We start from the raw sequence: 18,661 nt of genomic DNA, 5'->3' as shown, positions 1-18,661 counted from the left end.
ATCCATTAAAACCTGCAATGCATGACATTATATGCTACCTTATGCAACTGAAACAATCTAGGCTAGCATACACTTCCATTCGATTCAATTTACTATTCATAGCTGCTTACATGCAGAATAGAGAACACTTTACCCTATTCTGTATCCAGTCATCAAGGCTTTCATGGAGGACATCAAAAGGGTCATTCCTCCGAGGATGCCTCGAGTCCCAAGTCCGAAAGTGAAATATCAATATAGTCCTCACCAGGCTCATGGGTGCCTTACTTTCAGCCAATGCATTCCTGCCCCTTCCAGTACCTCTCCTAGAAGGTTGCAGTCCTCGTGGCTATTTTCTTACTCCGGCGTATTAGTGACCTGAAAGCGCTCATGATACAGGAACCCTACATCCAGGTCCGCAACAACTTGGTAGTACTACGGACGAACCCAAAGTTTTTGCACGACATTTCATCTCAGCCAGACCATGGAACTCCCAGTCCTTTTTCCACAGCCAGAATCTGCAATCGAGAGAGCCCTTCAAACTTTAGATCTCAGCAGAGCTCTCGTGTACTACATTGATAGGACCAAATCTTTTTTTATGACAGACCAGTTGTTTATAGCCTTTAGCACTTTAAGATTTTATGGGTTTGCTTATTTTCTTGAGTGGTTTCCTCTATGGTTAGCTTAATTGATTATCACAAAAAGCACAGGACAATGTGAAACTAATAGACAATAGCACTTAGAAAAAGCATTTGTGATTCAGGAATCAAAGGCACATTTTACATTGTTTGGGGTTAGCAATTCCATATATTTAACATGATCTGAAAATATTAGCTCTTAGAAGATTGCTAGGAACAATCAATTTCAAGGTTTTAACAAGTAAGAAAATGAGTTCTAATCCTTCAATATATATTCTCTTAAGTTGAAACCTTTCATGTATTTTGACACCGCTTTACTCTCATGCAATTCTCCAAATAATCGTATCTTGCTAACACTAACCAGCGGTATGAGAATCATTGTCCAGACCTGGCTTCACTCTGTTTAGTCACTTCTATGCCGAGAGTGAATTCATTTCCCTAGACCAGTTCAGAAAGGGCAGAAAGACGAACCTGTTTTTACATATTTTTGACTTTGACATTTATTTCATGAAGTTATCCCTGACTTCCCTATGGAGCCACCAGAGTCCAAACCTCTTAAACAGATCCGCAGACTCACCACTGGGTGGCCAGATTGTGTTCTTCTGCCAGGATAGTGTATAGCAAAAATGCAAACTGTAGTAGGGTACAATGGGAGCCGGATGTTGGTGCTGGGGTTTCAGATGAATGTTGGAACTATTGCCACCCAAACATCAAAGGTCTTTTAAACATAGACACAAGATACATTTTAAATTCTTATACAGAGCATATTGTACACTTAATAAACTGCTTAGGATCGACCTGACCACCAGGCATGAATTCCCTAGATGGCATTCCCATGTGTAAACTTTATCCTTTTACTCTGGCTTTGACCTACAATATACAAATACTGGCAGCAAACAATGCAGACATTGCAAGCAAGTCGGTTTAGTTTGACTTTTAACTTGTTCTTCTACTTTTACCATGTATGCCAAATGGATCTTTACCTGTGCATCGCTGATGATAACTATATCATTAATATATTGTGATTTTAATATGCATGTCTTATGGTTTGTTTCAGCTTTTCAAAAATGAAAGAAAAAATTCCTTAACTAAATTGCATCATGAATCTATAACTTAAATGTATTTTTCTAAATGTGCTACACATTGATTAACCAGAACCCTATGGAATTTTATTTAGCTTAAATACCTATTTGTAAGAGGTTACTATGTAAGTAATTAGCTGCCATCAATAGCCCTGCTACTACTAGCTAAAGTACATCTCCTGGCTAGCTTAAGTTACATTAAGTCTGATTTTGATTTGGCACTTCAATATTCTTTCAACTTTAGTGATTTATCCAGTGATCGCTATATCTAAGACTGTAACAGCCGAAGATAACATGATAGACTGATTTTAGTGAGATTAAATGCAAAACCAGAGTGATTTGCTAGATTGAGCATGCATGAAAATTAATTGTGTTCATTTTATTCCTGAACTTCTGGGTTTTGTTTCTTTGTTTTTAGAAATCCTGAAAAAAGGACCCTTGTTTGTTTCGCTTTCGTAATTGTTCTGCTTTCTTGATAGTTTCACATAAAGCTTTAGATGACATTAACATATGCCATTGCTTTCCTTCAGGTTATTTACATGATGCATGTATTAAATTGTGTATTGTATTGTTTCTGTTTTAAGAATACATCCAGACCATCATGATGATGGAAGAGTCTGTCCAGCATGTTGTCATGACGGCCATTCAGGAGGTATGTTAAATCTTGAATAGTGCTAAGTTAGATATTCAGTAAAGGGTTCATGCTTGTACAAGCCAATATATTTTCTAGCTAGTGTTTAGATTGCGAGTCTTGTGCCTCCTGATTTGAGAGGTTGGTTGGTAAACTCATTAAGTTTTAGAATGTTAAAGTGCATGGTCATATTGTAAAAACCTACTTCTGCTTAACATGATGGGAGGAATGTTGCAAATTACAATGCCACAATTTGTAAAGAGGCAGATCTGTATTTAGCCAAACTGATACTTTTTACCTGAAGACATAATCCCTGATTTTACTCCTTTTTTTTGATCAGACAATGTTGACCTTCCATTTTTCTTTTAATCGGTTTTCACCATCCTATGATCACACCTCACAGACCTGTTAAGTGTTCTCTCCCAACATAAAGCCACATATATGAAGGGGTGTTGCTTATGTCTTCAATCTTAGAAGAAATGCTTCATTGATTAATACAAATCATTACAAACAGAGATATAAATACTTTGGTTTGTGTCAGGAACTTGATTATACACATTTGATCTGTCTAATATCACATCTTTAAATGTCAAAACACATAATACATTGTGTTGAGAATAATATCAAAGTACCTTGTGATTCGATTCCGTATTTCACATCATTCACAGAAGACATTACATCAAATTGATGATAAAATGTTCTCAATAAAACGATCTACACGACCCCAAATTTTAAAATTCAAACTTAAAAATACCACAGTTGAAGTGCAATAGATAAAGTGCACTTGTGCAGTGTCTTACATCTAGCAGCAATAGTAAGTGTGCACTTGATTACACCGATTCAATCTGTTGAATAGCGCATAATTAAATGACAAAACACATGATACATTGTGTTGAAAATAATATCAAGGTACATTATAAATTGGTTCTGTATTTCACAACAGTCACAAAAGACATCACTCCAAATGGATGGTAAAATGTTCTCAAAGGAACTACCTACACTACCCCCAAATTTAAAATTCATACTTGAAAATACCATAATTAAAGTGTAATAGTTAGTGTACCTGTGCAATGTCTTACATCTAGCAGCAACTTGTTCGATGTCTTAATTCTAGCAGCATTAAAAAAAAAAAATTTGAAAGAATAATTTCTCCTTGTCAAAACAGGCCCACACTAAGTGAATAATTTGATTTGGTATTCAGCTTTTACTCAATTACTGCAGGTAGATTAAACAAAATGTAACTTCGGTTTGAAAGCCATACACAAAACTTCAAAAACAATTTATGGGATTACAATTTTCATTTAGCATTTTTGATACTAACAGCATTATCCAGTAAAACCAATCATTAATTATCTAGGCATGCATCTAATGTCAGGTATCACACTCTGAGAATAGCTTTTTTTCTGCGATAAGTATGAACTTTATGAACTGTGAAATCAGGCAGGCATGTTCCCAGAGAGACAAGTTATGATAGCTTGCCGACATGTTCTCACCCCTAATTCATTAATGATGGATTTTAATAAAGCTTTCCTCCCTTCTAACAGTTCAGGACTAGTGGATACAATATGCATAAAAGATTCATTATAAAACCCACATAATCTACAACTGTTTGTGGGCCAATTTATTTCCCATGTAGGGATTTCATCCTTTATGGGGTGTCTCCCAAATCGTAGCAACATAAATCTGTCTGTTAAAAATGATTATAAATGGGTTATGAGATACAATTGTTGTTCTAATTTAGTGAATGAGTTAATTACTGACCAGGAGTGACTCTTTTTAGCGAACTCGTCTTTGTCCAGAAGAATCGATAGAAAATTCGCTGATTTATTTGTCTGTTTGATTGCCACTTTGCTCCTAGCTACATCTTCAAAGGGCGGAGACTTAAAATTGTCTAAACTCTCCATAAAATAGGCTCTCCAGCCCCTAGTCTGCTCATACCTCATTATCTCCTGCCAACATTGGTTCGCTAGAGTGCCCACCTTCTGAACAGAGAAAAGAATATAACGATTTAAAAAAAAGCAGGTTGTCTTATTAGAGTATGTCTTTTCATGCCAAATTCCAATCTGACATTGGCCGTGCCCGATAATCTTTGGAACCCTGAAAACAGATTTAAAAACTTTTATTTGTAGGTTATCAAGAGTTTTCAAGTCTTTAACTCGAAAAATCACTGAACCATAAGCCAGAGTGGGAATCAGCTTTGCTTTCATTACCTTATGCTCATGGTTTGAACATACCGACATATCTCTCAACTTCCCAAAAGCAAAGGACAAGGCTGTAGCTTTTGCTTTTTGGTTAATAAAATGCTGTTTAAAAGACAATCTGTAATCAAATGACATACCCAAGTATTGATAGAATTTCACAGTTTCAATATATAATCCATTAATCTTTCATACTCTATTGTCTAACTTTGTACCAGCAATTGAAATACTTTTTGTCTCCTTGGTATTCATCTGTAAACCATTGAAAGATATATAGTTATTAAATGAATCAACTAATCTTCGTAGACCTATAGCAGTGTGACTTAACAGTATGGTATCTGCATACTGTAAGTATTTAATATCTGAAAGAGACATGTTGGTTATAGATTCCTTACCTTAGAATATCCCCAGGCATCAGACTGGATCCGGAAAGTTTTGCTTAGCAGTACCCCAGCGCATCAGTAGGTGGTGTCCTGCGGCTCCGCGTCCATTTCTGGTGTCATATGCGCCGAGATGACGTCACAGAGACTACTTAGGCGCTACCCATTTTTTTTTTGTTAAATCTTTTTATTGTTATAAAAACAAATAAGCAACCCGCACAAATGGTACAACTGGACAGAGCATAAATCACCATATAGCCATCAGAATAGACCCAACAATCCTTCCCGGAGGCAACATCAGTCGATCCCACATTAATGTTCCCTCCAATACTCCCCGATCTACATAACCATCAGACACAAAATCCCCCCCCCGGCCACATCTGCTCCAATCGAACTCCGTCCATGTCCCCTAATGCACCTTAACCCCCCCCCCACTCCCCCAACTGATGTAGCCTTATATCAAAAGGAAAGGAAGGGAAAAAGGAAAGAAAAAAAAGAATAAGGTCATGGTCTCACCACTCGCTCATATAGTAGGTACAGGGGTCATCACACACTCAATTGCAATAATTCGCACCACCTGTCATGCTAAAGGGATCCTCTACTCGCTCTCACCTCCTAATGCTAAAAGTGAAGGCTAGGACCCTCCCTCCCCTGCCGAAGAACCAGAGTCCGAGTCCCCATCAGTGTCCAAACTTCGGAGTCCTAGCACCAGAGTCTCCCAGTCCCTCGCTGCCTCCAGCGCCTTGTCATTATGAGATCTGTGCGCCTGCTGCGTTCTAAGGGAACTCTCGCCCCCTGCCCACAGTAGTAGTGCAGCCTTCCATCTAAGATAGCTAGGGCCAGTCACTGCCTTCCAATGCGATGTTCTCTCCCGTTTGGCCAATATAAGGCCCAAGTCTAGGAATTTACTAGTTATCTTGTTCTTAGTAGTATGCGGAAACCAGTGCAAAAGACACACCCCCATATCCCTTTCTAGCTGCCGCTCTGTTACCTCACCTAGTGCTCCCAGTACCTCCGCCCAATAGGTGGTCAGCTGTGGGCAAGCCCACAGCATATGGCACAGGTCCGGACCCTCAACCCTACAACGGGGACACCTCGCCGTAGTAACGTGGAAATGTTAATTTTAGCAGGTGTAAAATATGCCCTATGCAACAAAAAAAACTGGATCAATTGAAACCGAGCGTTCCTAGTGCCTTTCCATGCCCTATGAAGGATCTGCGACCAAGCAGTATCTGGGATCTCCCTCCCAGGTCCTCCGTCCACTGCTCGCGCAGCTTATGCAATGGGACAAGGCCGTCTCCCGACATACGTTTATACAGACACGTAATCGCCTTGTGCGTACCTTCCGCCATCACCACGTACTGGCACGCACCGCCAACCGGGGGTTCAGACAAACCTGTACCCCAATATTTCTGGAGGGCCGCACTCAAGGGCGCATGTAACAGGAAGTGCCCGCGCGGGAGACCAAAAGTGTCGTGCTGCACATCAAATGGCAGTAACGTACCCTCAGCAAAGAAGTCCCCCACCATTTGCAAACCCAGCTCCTCCCAATCCGCCAAACCCGACCAGTCACCCCCCTGCGGTAACGCTGTACACATGCCTAGAGGTATCTCAGGCGCATAAGGACAGTGCATCCCCATTCTACTATGATAACGCTTCCAGCAATAACGCAGGGTGTCTTCCGCCAGTGTCAAGTCCGCTAACCTCAACTTCTGCTGTAATACAATAAAAGACAAAACATGCCTCTGCACGTCCTGAAACTGTGCCGCCAGGTAATACAATTCAAAATCCGGAGCGGCTAGACCCCCCTCCTCACGTGCTCTCATTAGGGTGTCCAAGGCCACACGCCCTCGACTTGCCCCCCAAATAAAGGCACTCATTGCCGATCTGAGATGGCGAAAGAATGCCGCTGGGATTCGCAACGGGAGAGTCCTAAAAAAATACAAAAAGCGAGGGAGTGCCACCATTTTCAGCAATGCAACTCGTCCCATGACCGACAGAGGGAGTGACTCCCAAAACCGCATACTGTCCCTCAGCCCAGTCATCGCCCTACCAATATTATCGTCAAAAAGGTCTACTTGTGTATGATATATTCGCGTGCCTAAATACGGTAAGCAATGTGGCTCCCACATCAAGTCAGCCGGCAACGGCGGCGGAGTACACTCCTGTGATACCGGAAAAACACATGTCTTCATCCAATTAACCGGCAGGCCCGACACTGCTCCAAATCCATCAAGCAAACTCCGTGCCCCCTTCAGGGCATCACCGGCATCCACCAAGAACATAAGAAGGTCATCCGCGTATAGCGAGATATGATGTTCTCGGCCCCGGAGCCAAAGGCCCCGATATGCCTCCCCCAGCCGAGCGTGAGTCGCCAACGGTTCTATCGCCAGGGCAAACAATAACGGGGAGAGTGGGCAGCCCTGCCGAGTTCCCCGACCAACTGGGAAGGAGGAAGAGATAATTCTCCCCACCCGTACCCGAGCTGTAGGAGACTAATAGAAAATCGGAGTCCAACCAATGTAACCAGCTCCGAGCCCAAACACTGTCATCACCGAATAGAAATAAGGCCACTCCAAGCTATCGAAAGCCTTTGCAATATCCACTGAAAGGTTCAAAGCGGACCCCCTCTCTACGCACCCCCATCCAGGATATCAAGTAACCTTCGGACACTACCAGCGGTATTGCGTGTTGGAAGAAAGCCCGCTTGATCAGCGTGCACTAATCGCGTCATCAATGGGAGGAGCCTAGTGGCTAGCACCCGGCTCAATATCTTATAATCCGTGGTAAGCATGGAAAGAGGCCTATATGAGGCCGGATCACTCGCCGGTTTCCCTGGTTTAAGTAGAGGCACTATTATGGCCTCTCTAGTCGAATCCGGCAATCTCCCCGCTTTCCTAGCTTCCCGATACAGTACTAACAGTCGCCGTGCTAGCTGGTCGATATACGTCAAGTAAAATTCGATAGGCAGTCCATCGCTCCCTGGCGTTTTATTCCGCGCCATTTGCTTGATTGCGCACCGGATCTCTTTTCCAACGTAATCTCCTGCCCTAACGCCTCTGCCTCCTCCTCACCTGCAGAAGGGAGCTCCAAGCCTTACAAGAATGTTCTGGAACCCGTCTCATCTGGTTCCAACTGGCTGGCATATAGGCCCTCATAGAAGGAACTGAACAAACCAGTAATCCGCTGCTGATCATACTCTACCCGTCCAGCAGGGGAGGTCAGTGCCAATATGGGCATACAACTGGGTACACGGTTCGCAAGCCAGGCCAACAAGGTACCCACCTTGTCTCGCTCCGCGTGGGCTCGGGATACAAACAACCTATAATCAAAACACCGGAGCCGTTCGACAATCTCCATCTGAACTAGCACTCCATCCCGCGATCCAGTGCCGTCTGAGTGAGCCCTCTCAGCCTCACGCAAGGCAAGATTCGCCGTGTCTATCTCGCGTAGAAGCAATGTCCGCACACCCACCCATTTTGCTATACAAACTCCACGGACCACCACCTTAAAGGCGTCCCACTCCACCGCCGCCGTCGACGCAGTACCCGTATTGTCAGCAAAATATCTTTCCACCCCCTCCCCCAGCTCTGCACAGAACACCTGATCTTACAACATCTCGGGGCGCAACCGCCAACAAGGAATCTTGGGCCTCTCCGCCGTCCAACAAAAAGACACTAAGAGGGAGTTATGATCCGAGACGGTGCGTGTCAAATATACACTGCCAACCGCCAAAGAGGCCAGACCAGCACTACACAGAATAGCATCAAGTCGAACATGCAGGTCATGTAGAGCCGAATAATAAGAATAGTCCCTATCTACCGGGTGGTGTCCTCTCCAGATATCAACCAATCCCCAATTATCCTGCCACCGGGCGCGAATCCCAGCCAACTTATTAATCGGCGCTGAAGGCAACGGAGGATGCGACCTATCCACGGCCACATCAACTACAGAGTTAAAGTCGCCTCCCATCAGGGTGGGCGTCGTAAGATAGCCGGCTAGGAGGACATCGTCTCCAGAAACTGGGCCTGTTCAACATCAGGGGCATAAACACTGCAAAGTGTCACCTCACGACTATACAATCGGCCCTGGACCGCGACGTAGCGACCCCCAGGATCAACCAAAAGGTCCAACATCTGAAAAGGGACCCCAGCCCGAACCCATATCAATGCGCCACGCGCAAAGGCCGAATATGTTGTATAGTAAAGCTGCCCGCGCCACCTACGCTGTAGCGCTTGCCCCTCTGACTTTGTGAGATGCGTTTCCTGCAAAAAGGCGATCTGTATTCCCCTACGAACTAAATAGGAATGGATCTTATATCTACGCTGCATAGAGTGCATCCCCCTAACGTTCCAGGTTATACACTTAACATCAGGAGCCTGCCCCATAATGTTCCAAAAAATTCTCATCCGAGGCCACCCTCCCCCTCGAACGCCAAACACGGACACAGACAGTCCAATAACCAATCAGTGGCAATACCAGACCAACATCAAGGCACGTCACCCTAAAAATACAACCCCCAAAAACAACAATTCTCATCCCCAAACGATCCCCCCTCTCCCATCTCCCCCCCCCCACCCCCACCCCCCAAGAACAGGCACCAACAGAGCAAAACCCATCCAAACCACTCCAACTGCACACATCATGCAAGGTCAAGGCAAACTAAACAATACCATCCGGTGGGAGCGCGGCAGGAGCCAAAGAAACGAATGCAACGGACACAAATATGCTCTTATTGTCCGCCCCCCCAATCCCCGAAAAACACTTCCTCCTCCCCCCAAGCCCTCCTCTCACTCAACACATCCGCCGCGACAGTCAACCCATACAAATCCAATCAAACAACGTCCCCCACACTGTCACCCCACCACACAGCCATTCCATAGCTATCAACAATCTAATCCAATCCAAAAGCAAGGTCCTGTCCCAGCTACTCATCCAAAAGTCCATCCGCTGTCCCAGGGGTGGACGGTGGCAGTCTCTGTTCATCCGACCCCGAGAAATCTCCCTCCGAAGGGTCCTTTTCACTGCCCTGCTCGGAGACTTCCGGTGTGGCATGCAACAGCTCACCAGAGATAGCCACCACCGCATCCAGTGCCTCCTTGCGCTCCACGGCAGTCTGTGAGGTGGACGGCTTCCGCAGACCACGCGTGCGGCGCCTCAGGCGCTGCGACCTGCGAGGCTGCGAGTCACTAGTCAATTCACGCGCCTCCGCCTCCTAGCCATCCATCCCCGCCCTGTAGGATTCCAGCCATTCCCAGGCCTCCTCCAGCGTGTCGCAAAAATGAGATTTACCATCCAACACAATACGCAACTTAGCCGGGGAAAAAAAAGGGAGTATTGAATCCCCTCCATACGTAGTTCCTTCTTTACTGCCTGAAACTACATGCAGCTCCGTTGCATATCGAATGAAAAGTCCGGGAACAAGGTGACATTACTATTATCCACTTGAAACGGGCCATCGCTGCGAGCCCTACGCAAGAGGAAGTCCCGGTCTCTAAATGCAATAGGCGCGCGACCACAGGGCGCGGGGAGCGGCCCTGCAGCGGCGGCTTAGCAGGAACCCGGTGTGCCCGTTCCAGGGTGTAAAAGTTCGACAGGCCTTTAGGTGCAACGACAGAACGCAACCACTCCTCCAAGTATGCCACCATGTCCGATCCCTCCACTTTCTCCCGTAGCCCCACCACGCGGATGTTGTTGCGCCTGTTCCTACCTTCCTCCTCCTCAGCGCGCCGCTCCAGCACAGCAATACCATCCAAGACCCCCGCCACGGAGGCCGACAGCGCAGACTGAGCAGGGCCGACCTCGTGTAACGTGTCTTCAGCCTGCTTCACGCGGTCCACAAGCTTCGAATGATCTGCCCGCAAGAGGCCAAGCCCGGTGGTAACCTGCACAATATCCTGCTGGAGGGCCGCTCGAGTATCCGCAATGGCAGTCGGAATCCTATCCAGTTGCGTCTGGAGGCCCGAGTTCAGTGGTAATTCCTGTTCCGTCTTATTCTCCACAGGAGGGGACTACGTGTCTGATGGAGCTGGGTCACCTTCCCGGCAACCCCGTGGCTTACCCATGTTGGGGAGGTCCAGACAGTCCCAGCAAGTACAGAGTGGCACCACAGGGCTAGCTACAGCTCACTCAGGCGACCAGCACCAAACCCCACTGGCGTAAGACAGTCACTTCACCGGTAGTCTTAAAGGAACAACAAGCAGCTTCCCCAGGGTTCACAAGGTCAACTCCCAGAAGTCATCGCAGCATCACCAACCGGCAGCAGCCCTGCCGTGGATTAAAGAGGATAATGTTATTGAGAGGGGTCACCAAGCTCCGCTCATCCGAACCTCCTTGGCTCCAGTGGTCCGCAAAAATGGCGGAGCCCCTTACTCCTGCGTTACCCCCACCTTAGTGCTTCAAGCCCCCCCCAACAGCTAGGTCGGGAACTCCAGGACCGCAAATCCGGGCCAGATCCACCAGGGCCTTCGTGGTTCACCCGCCCTCGTCTCATGGGCTTCCTCTCGTAGGAAGCCAGGTGCTTTCAACCAATAGGCGTAGGGTGGGGGCACTCAACCACCAGCCCGAAGCTCCCCTCACAGTGCCATCTGTAACGCCCGGGCACCGGATTGCCCGCCTCTCACCTCGGAGCAGCAGGCCCACAGTGTACAAGCAGGGGTCATCTGGACGCCAAATAGTTGCCGTGGGCCGCCAAGCCCGGTGTCACCAACCTCCCGTCGGGGCCCCAGCTCGTCCCCAGCTGAGTCAGCTGGAAGTACAGCCTCCCACAGCTCCTCCAGCACTTGTCAGCGCTGCGTAGCAGCCTCCAGGTCAGGCTGCAATGTGTGGGCCGCTCACCGCCATCAGCTCCGGGGCAGTAAAAACAGCCAATCCTTCCGAACCCAGCAGGTCCCGGACATCGGGCCTCAGTTCAAAGAAGCTGCCTCAAAATGCCCGCCCCAGGCACCTCGGGCCGCCGCCGCCACCTCTCAGGGCCCCAGCGCGCCAGCCGCTAGGTCCGCTGCCAGCCCACGGGTCTTCCAGGGTCCATAACCCAGCCGATCACCACAGGCGCCCTCGCCGGCCTCCGCGAAACCCGATTTCCGTCACTCGGGTCGCAGTCAGGGCGCCATCTTAGGGGAGAGTCCGCTGCAGCGTCAGCGGAGTCTGCAAGGCGCCCTCAGGACAATCGTCCGCGTTGCCGGCGGCCACACTTCGGCGTTCCCGCACCTCAGGACTCCCTCTGGCAACAAGTGAGAGGCTCGGGGGGAGGTCGGGAAGCCCCCACCACAGGATAAAAATTGGGGTTAGACGCGGAGCTCTGAGCTCACGCGTCTGAACCCATCGGCTCCGTAGCCACGCCCTCTTAGGCGCCACCCATGCGCGCTGGCATTAGTTCTTTCTTTTGCCGCGCCAGTAAGCGCTGATCCGGTTAGAGCTGGTACCCTAGTCATTTTTTGACTATTCTTTTGAGACTTTTGTCTCAGGTTGGTTTCTCTGGTGCGAGTAGGGATGCCTGGTTTTAAGTCTTGCGGGACCTACATTCGCGATATGTCGGTGGCGGACCTTCATGACGTCTGTCTCTACTGCCTGGAGTGCGACCAAGACTTCCGGTCCTGTCTGGACTGTAGGGCTATGGCCCTGAGGGTACGGCGCCGGAAGTTGTTCGAACTTTGGCTCTCATCCCGCCTCGTTCCTGGTCCAGGGGTCGTTCCTGTGACCGCTTGCTGAGTCGTCACCATCACTCCTATTCTGCTAAGAAACAACACAAAAAGAAGTCGAAGCGTTTTCGCTCTCCGACGTTCCCCCCCCCCCCCGTCGGTCCCTGAATGCGGACGAGGGGGATAGGGACTGCGCCCCTGGGGCTCCCTAGGAGCCTGGGAGTCCCGCGGCCTACCCACCTTACCCGGGTCCGTCGGCAACTCCCGCACAGATGCAAGAATTCCTTGCTGCTATGGACTGCCTTTTTAGGCCTCTGGCTCCCGCCGGTGCGACTTCGGGCCCGGCGGTCCCGTGTCCTGATCCTGCTGGTACATAGACTCCTTCGGCAGATCCAGTCCCGGCGCCACCAGCAGCTCCGGCTCTGGCGCCGCAGGATCCTGCGCCCCTGGCTCCGACTTATAGCTGGGTTCAAACTGGAATGGCATGGTGAGCAAAGAAACGACAGATTTAGGCCCAGAGCTCTGTACTGGGGTCAATGTATGACATTGTTCAGCATTCTGTCCATCAACTGTTGTTTTTGCATGTGTCACCCCGAGTGGGACGGGTATGCTCAGACGTGAGTCCCGTGCTCTCCATGCCACTGGATTCAAGCTATCCTGGCTGATTAGGGCTGAAAGCCCGAAACCGGTCCTAGACTGCTTTGTTCCAGTCCAGGGAGGACCTGGCTTGGCAGTTCAGGCTGGACTGTTCCCATGGGGCACAGGGTCAAGGCTGATTTGCATATAGCGGGGTTCAAACTGGAATAGCATGGTGAGAAAAAAAACAATGGATTTAGGCCCAGATCTCTGTACTGGGGTGAATGTATGACATTGTTCTGCATTCTGTCCATCAACTGTTGTTTTTGCGCCTGGCTCCAGCCTCGGCGCCAAGAGGTCCCACGCTGCCGCTCCGATGAAGCCGCAGTGGATACCGCTGGTTCCACCTCTGCCCGGTTCCCGGAGGGTTTTGTCCCCGCCTGGTATCCGAATTGGGAGACTGCGCCGTTTATTCCTTCACCGGTTCCTGCCCCGCTGCCGAGCCTTTGCCTTCGGGGCTGGCGGACAAGGATGACTGAGAAGGGTTTAAGGACACGTTTGCTCGTCAGAGTGATTCTGAGCAGGATTGGGTGGATGACTTGGAGGAGGCTGGGGGCCTCAACGTCTCCTTGGATCCGGGGTTTGCCTCTCCCCCGCCCATTTTGGAGGAAGGCACATCGTATACGGTGGTGCTCCGTCGGGCTGCTGAGGTCCTTAACCTCTCTCCCCATGGTGACCCTGAAGACAAACCTCCTCACTGAGGTGCTCCAGCCGGCGTCCACTTCTTCAGAGCCGCTGCTGCCCTTTAATGATGCCCTCACCGAAGTCTTGTTGGGCACTTGGTCACAGCCTGCCACGGGGCCTCGGTGGATAAGAACGTCGCCAGGCGTCGTCGCCAGGCGCCATCGCCCGGCGCCGGGTGACCCTGCCTTTTTGACCACTCATCCTACACCCGAAAGTCTGGTCATACAGGCTTCTACGTCTCAGAGTGCCTTTCCCACGGCTCCGCCAGATAAGGTCTCTAAGAGATTGGAGCAGTTTGGCAAGCGGTTGTTCTCTTCGGCCAGCTTAGGACTGTGGTCAGTGAACACCGCATGCCTTTTGGGCCACTATTCCCACGCTGTGTGGGATTCCATGGCTGAGGTGTTGCATCGGTGCCCGGAGGAGGTCTAGACTGTGCTGCCTCAGGCTGTGGCTGATGGTAAGGACGCGGCTGGAATCGCCATTCGTTGTGGCTTGGACACCGCGGACTCACTTGGTAGGGCAATTTCCACGACAGGCTGAGGTCCACTGGGTTCTCCCTGGATGTTCAGAGCTTGCTCATGGACATGCCTTTGACGGCACTCGCCTGTTTGGTGAGAAGGCCGACATGGCACTGGAGCATTTTAAGGACTCTCGAGCTACGGCCAAGTCTTTAAGCCTTTCCACCACGCGACCGTCCACGTCCACTTTTCATTCCTTTAGTGGCCATGGCAGAGGCGCCCCAAGCTGTTCGTTCAGCCAGAAGCCTGTGCCGAACCAGACACAGCGGGCCCGTGGGCGTGGCAGCCGCTGAGGTGGCTCCGGGGGCCGGCGTGAGGTTCAGTCCACCTCCGCCCCCGCGATGTCTACCTCGAAGCCTTCCTAGTCTGAGCTTCGGGTCGCATCCCACGCCAGTGTGTGGCAGGATTAGTCATCACCTTCCCCATTGGCGTTATGTCACTTCCGACTAGTGGGTGTTGCAGCTCGTTCGGAGGGGCTACTCCCTCCCCTTCGAGTCTAACCCCGCCGGCCATGCCTCCTCATGTCGTGGGATCACTTTGCGCTTCTCCAACAGGAAGTCACGGCCCTCTTGGCCATGGGGGCTATCGAGCGCGTTCCTGGGCCAGAAGTAGCACGTGGTTGTTATTCCCACTACTTTCTGGTCCCCAAGAAGGATAAAGGGGGTTTACGCCCCATTTTGGACCTCAGGGACGTCAATCGCTTCCTCCGGAAGGAGAAGTTCAAGATGTTTCACTCTGGCTCGGTGTGAGAAGTTGGCCTGATATATGATGCTCACTAGTTCTAGTGATCACCTTGTATCAGTCCAAACAACCCTTATGGTGATTGGTTGTAAGTCAACCTTATAGACCACCTATCCTAATGGTAGCATGGACAAAGCAGTCTTAGGCTAAACTCTTTTGGCATGTGAAGCCAGCTGTTTTACCACAATATAACCCCTTGAATACCAGATGAAAGGACACCACACAGGTTGTTATGAAAATAAACAGTATATTTATTAATAACAAACACCTCTGAACTCTTTATGAGATCAGAGGGGTAAGCACATAACAATCTCTTAAGAAAAATACGATAAGTTGCACGAAATCACAATGGTGCCCTAGGGGCACGACAAACCATATACTAAGTAAGTGGAATGTGAAAGTCAATAGAGGGAATGGAGCTGTCCAGAGGCTGTAGGATCGTTGGGACCACGCTACCCTAACACTAGGTAAGTAATAGGAGGCCCACGGAACGCGTGTGCAGAGTGTGAACTCACACGCGAGATGCGTAACACTGTCTATGGACAGTACAGTTCAAGTTAAAGGTGAGTACGGACAATCCTGACTAGGTAGGACTAAAACGACTGTGGAACTGGACACTAGGACAGTTAAACTACCCTTGAGCACCGAAATGCTCTTGTTACCTCACCCACGGGCCGCGGGTGCATAGGGTTCAAAGTGCGTCGGGTTCTTGCGTTGAAGTCAATGGAGCCTGAAAGAAAAGATGCTGCAGGCGACCAGGAGAAGATGTCCGGTGCAATCCAAGGGTGGATTGTTGAAGAAGGAGACCTGAAAGCAGAGGGGACAATGTTCACAGTCACAAGCCAGTGACTGGAGTGGAACCAGGAAGGAACCAGATGTCGTCGTCGCGATCAGGTGAAGAGTGGACGCTTGACTCTGCAGCCACGAGGACCAGGAGGTGTCTTCGACGACCAGGATGGAGGCATGAGCTGTCCCACGCAGGCTCTCGCTGTCGGCGGTGTTGGATCCGGAATCGGCATCAACAGGCCTTGGCAAAGGCAACCCACGCGGTGAGTGGAGAAAGCGTCTGGTGCGGACTAGGAGAGTCCGGGTGCCCCTCTTTTGGAAGGGGGCAAGGGCCAGTCTGGAGCAACCAGACCAGCAGAAAGGATTCAAAGGTTCGTCGTCTAGGAGGCCACTAGCCAGCCGGCAAGTGACCAGACAACGCGTCGAGCAGGAACCAAACAGAAGGGCCCCACGCAGATCTCGTGGATGCTGGAGGGCTGATCTTCGGTGCAGGGGCTGCTCGGGGCTGGGGCTTCTCGGTCCCCAAAGCACTTGGTCGAGTTTACCTCGGGAGTCGTGCTGGAAGCGAAGTGCAGTTTCTTCCAAGATGGCCGGTCCCACGTGTCTCGTCGCACCCACGGGTCTCAGCTTTGCTGCAGATGTGAGTTGAGGTCGGAGAGGTCTGGGAATCCGGGTCTCGTCGGGCTCTGAAGTCTGGATCCTGGAAGGAAGACGACAAAGGGAAGCCGCTGGACGCTTGATGGTGCCTGCTTGTGCAGGGTGGACACTCCTTGCCCACAAGGGAGATTCTTCAGTCTTCTGTGGAGCAGAACATCGAAGTCCAGAGTTTCTTCTTGTAGAATATGTTCAGGATAATCTGATTTGGAATGGGACCAGCTCCTACCTTTATCCTGCTAAAGGGGGCTGCACTACTGACTGGGTCCCTTCCCTGGGTGGGACCAGGAAGGGGGGTGGCTACACCCCCAATCCTTTGTCCGGCTTCCCGCCAGAGCTGGGGCAGGGATGCCCCAGCAACTGGTTGGAACCGGTGTATGCACAGGACACCTTGTGTGCCCCGGGCATGTCTCATTCCTTTCAAGCCTACCCTACCCAATACACAAAATCCTGTCTGGGGTGGTGCTAGCACCTCCCAAGGCAGGAAACTCTTTGTCCAAGCCGCCCTCGCTGGAAGGACTCCCAGCAGCAGGAGGTCAGACTTGTGTCTGTGGTGGCAGCATCCATTTTCTGATGCCAAGGCTCGAGTTAACTTTAACCTGGGTTCTCAGTTACATACATGTCGTGTCCCTCTAGAAGGGTGGAATGCTACCCCCGTCGCCAGAATTGGCGAGGGGGTAGTATTCCAAATCGTATGACACCTTACTCGACCTGTTTTGATAATGTTATACCAGAGTTAGCATTTAACCGCGAGGATTATAATGCACTTAAGAGTATATGGTATAGCGTTATCATGGAACAGCTATAAGGACTTGGTTCCGCAAGCTACAAACGGGCTCAGCTCATGCCAGAGCACCATCTCACATAATTCCAAGCACTCTGCCTTCAGGATTGATAAGGCCTTCCATAGGAGTAACTGATAGGAATATATGTGTCCATTTTAGGTTTAGATATAGGTATACTATATCTATAGCAAAGGGTGTTTACACCACCTTGCCCCAGCTGTCATGCAGACAGTTGTCAGTTTTAGGTGGCCAGCCAGGGGTGGCATAATACATGCTTCAGGCCCTGGGTACACCTATGCCCTGGATACCTAAGGTATACTGTACAGGGACTGGTAAGGTGGCCCAGTACCAATTGGTAAATGTACCTAAGGTACATGGTTGTCAATTTAGAGAGAGAACAGCTAGGCTGTGGGTCTGATTAGCAGGTCCACAGCCAGGGAAAGTCGTAAACCAGTGAAGCAAAATGCAAAAATCTGGGGTGACCATAGGATTGCAGACCCCACTCTCCTACACTCGGGTCTTGGCTTTCCTCGACCCTGGAGACTGGATGATAGCGTTGGACTTCCAGGACGCATATTTTCACAACCCCGTCCTGCCGGCCCACCGGTGTTACCTGCGGTTCACGGTAGGCCAGGAGCATTTTCAGTTTGCTGTGCTCCCCTTCAGCCTTACCAGTGCCCCTCGCGTGTTCACGAAAGTGATGGCGGTCGTCGCAGCTCATCTGCGCAGGTCAGGGATGTCAGTCTTCCCCTACCTCGACGACTGGTTGTTGAAGGCGGCTCGCCCCAGGCAGTCGTCACCCACCTTCAGACTATGGCCAATCTCCTGCACTTGCTGGGGATGTCCATCAATGTGCCGAAGTCACACCTGAGTCCCTCTCAGAAGCTCCCCTTCATCGGGGCGGTTCTGGATTCAACACAGTTTCGGGTTTATCCTCCTGAGCAGCGAGTCCGGGATATTCAGGCTATGATTTCGATCTTTCAGCCTCTTATCCCGGGTTTCAGTCAGGATGACCCTCGGGCCCCTGGACCTGATGGCCTCCTGCATCCTGCTGGTGCAACATGCCAGATGGCATATACGGGCTCTGCAGTGGTACCTGAAGTTCCAATGGGCACAGCATCCGGGGCAACCTGTCCGATGTTGTCCAGATCTCGGAGAGTACTGCACGACCATTTCAGTGGTGGCTCACGAATCACGATTGGGTCATTGGCAGATCCATCTCCCTCCCCCAACCGGAGCACACATTGGTGACGGATGGGGATGCCACTTGGGAAAGGCTGTGATCAGAGGCCTCTGGTCTCCGGTGGAGTCC

The 18,661-nt window shown here is 49.9% G+C and overlaps 1 protein-coding gene across 3 annotated transcripts in view; it reads left to right on the top strand.

The window, feature by feature from the left end:
- HOOK3 (hook microtubule tethering protein 3) overlaps positions 1-18,661 on the top strand; it is a 1,014,571-nt gene that overhangs the window by 245,607 nt on the left and 750,303 nt on the right. For all 3 annotated transcript variants that reach the window (XM_078676339.1, XM_078676338.1, XM_078676340.1), the window contains exon 6: positions 2,281-2,348. In XM_078676339.1, coding sequence (XP_078532465.1) covers positions 2,281-2,348 — 68 coding nt within the window. The remainder of the gene's footprint in view (positions 1-2,280; positions 2,349-18,661) is intronic.

This window comes from Lissotriton helveticus, chromosome 2_1, assembly GCF_964261635.1.
Source record: "Lissotriton helveticus chromosome 2_1, aLisHel1.1, whole genome shotgun sequence".
Classification (NCBI taxonomy): Eukaryota; Metazoa; Chordata; class Amphibia; order Caudata; family Salamandridae; genus Lissotriton; species Lissotriton helveticus.
The sequence above is the reverse complement of the archived record's forward strand: the minus strand, read 5'-3'. Positions and strand labels throughout refer to the sequence as shown.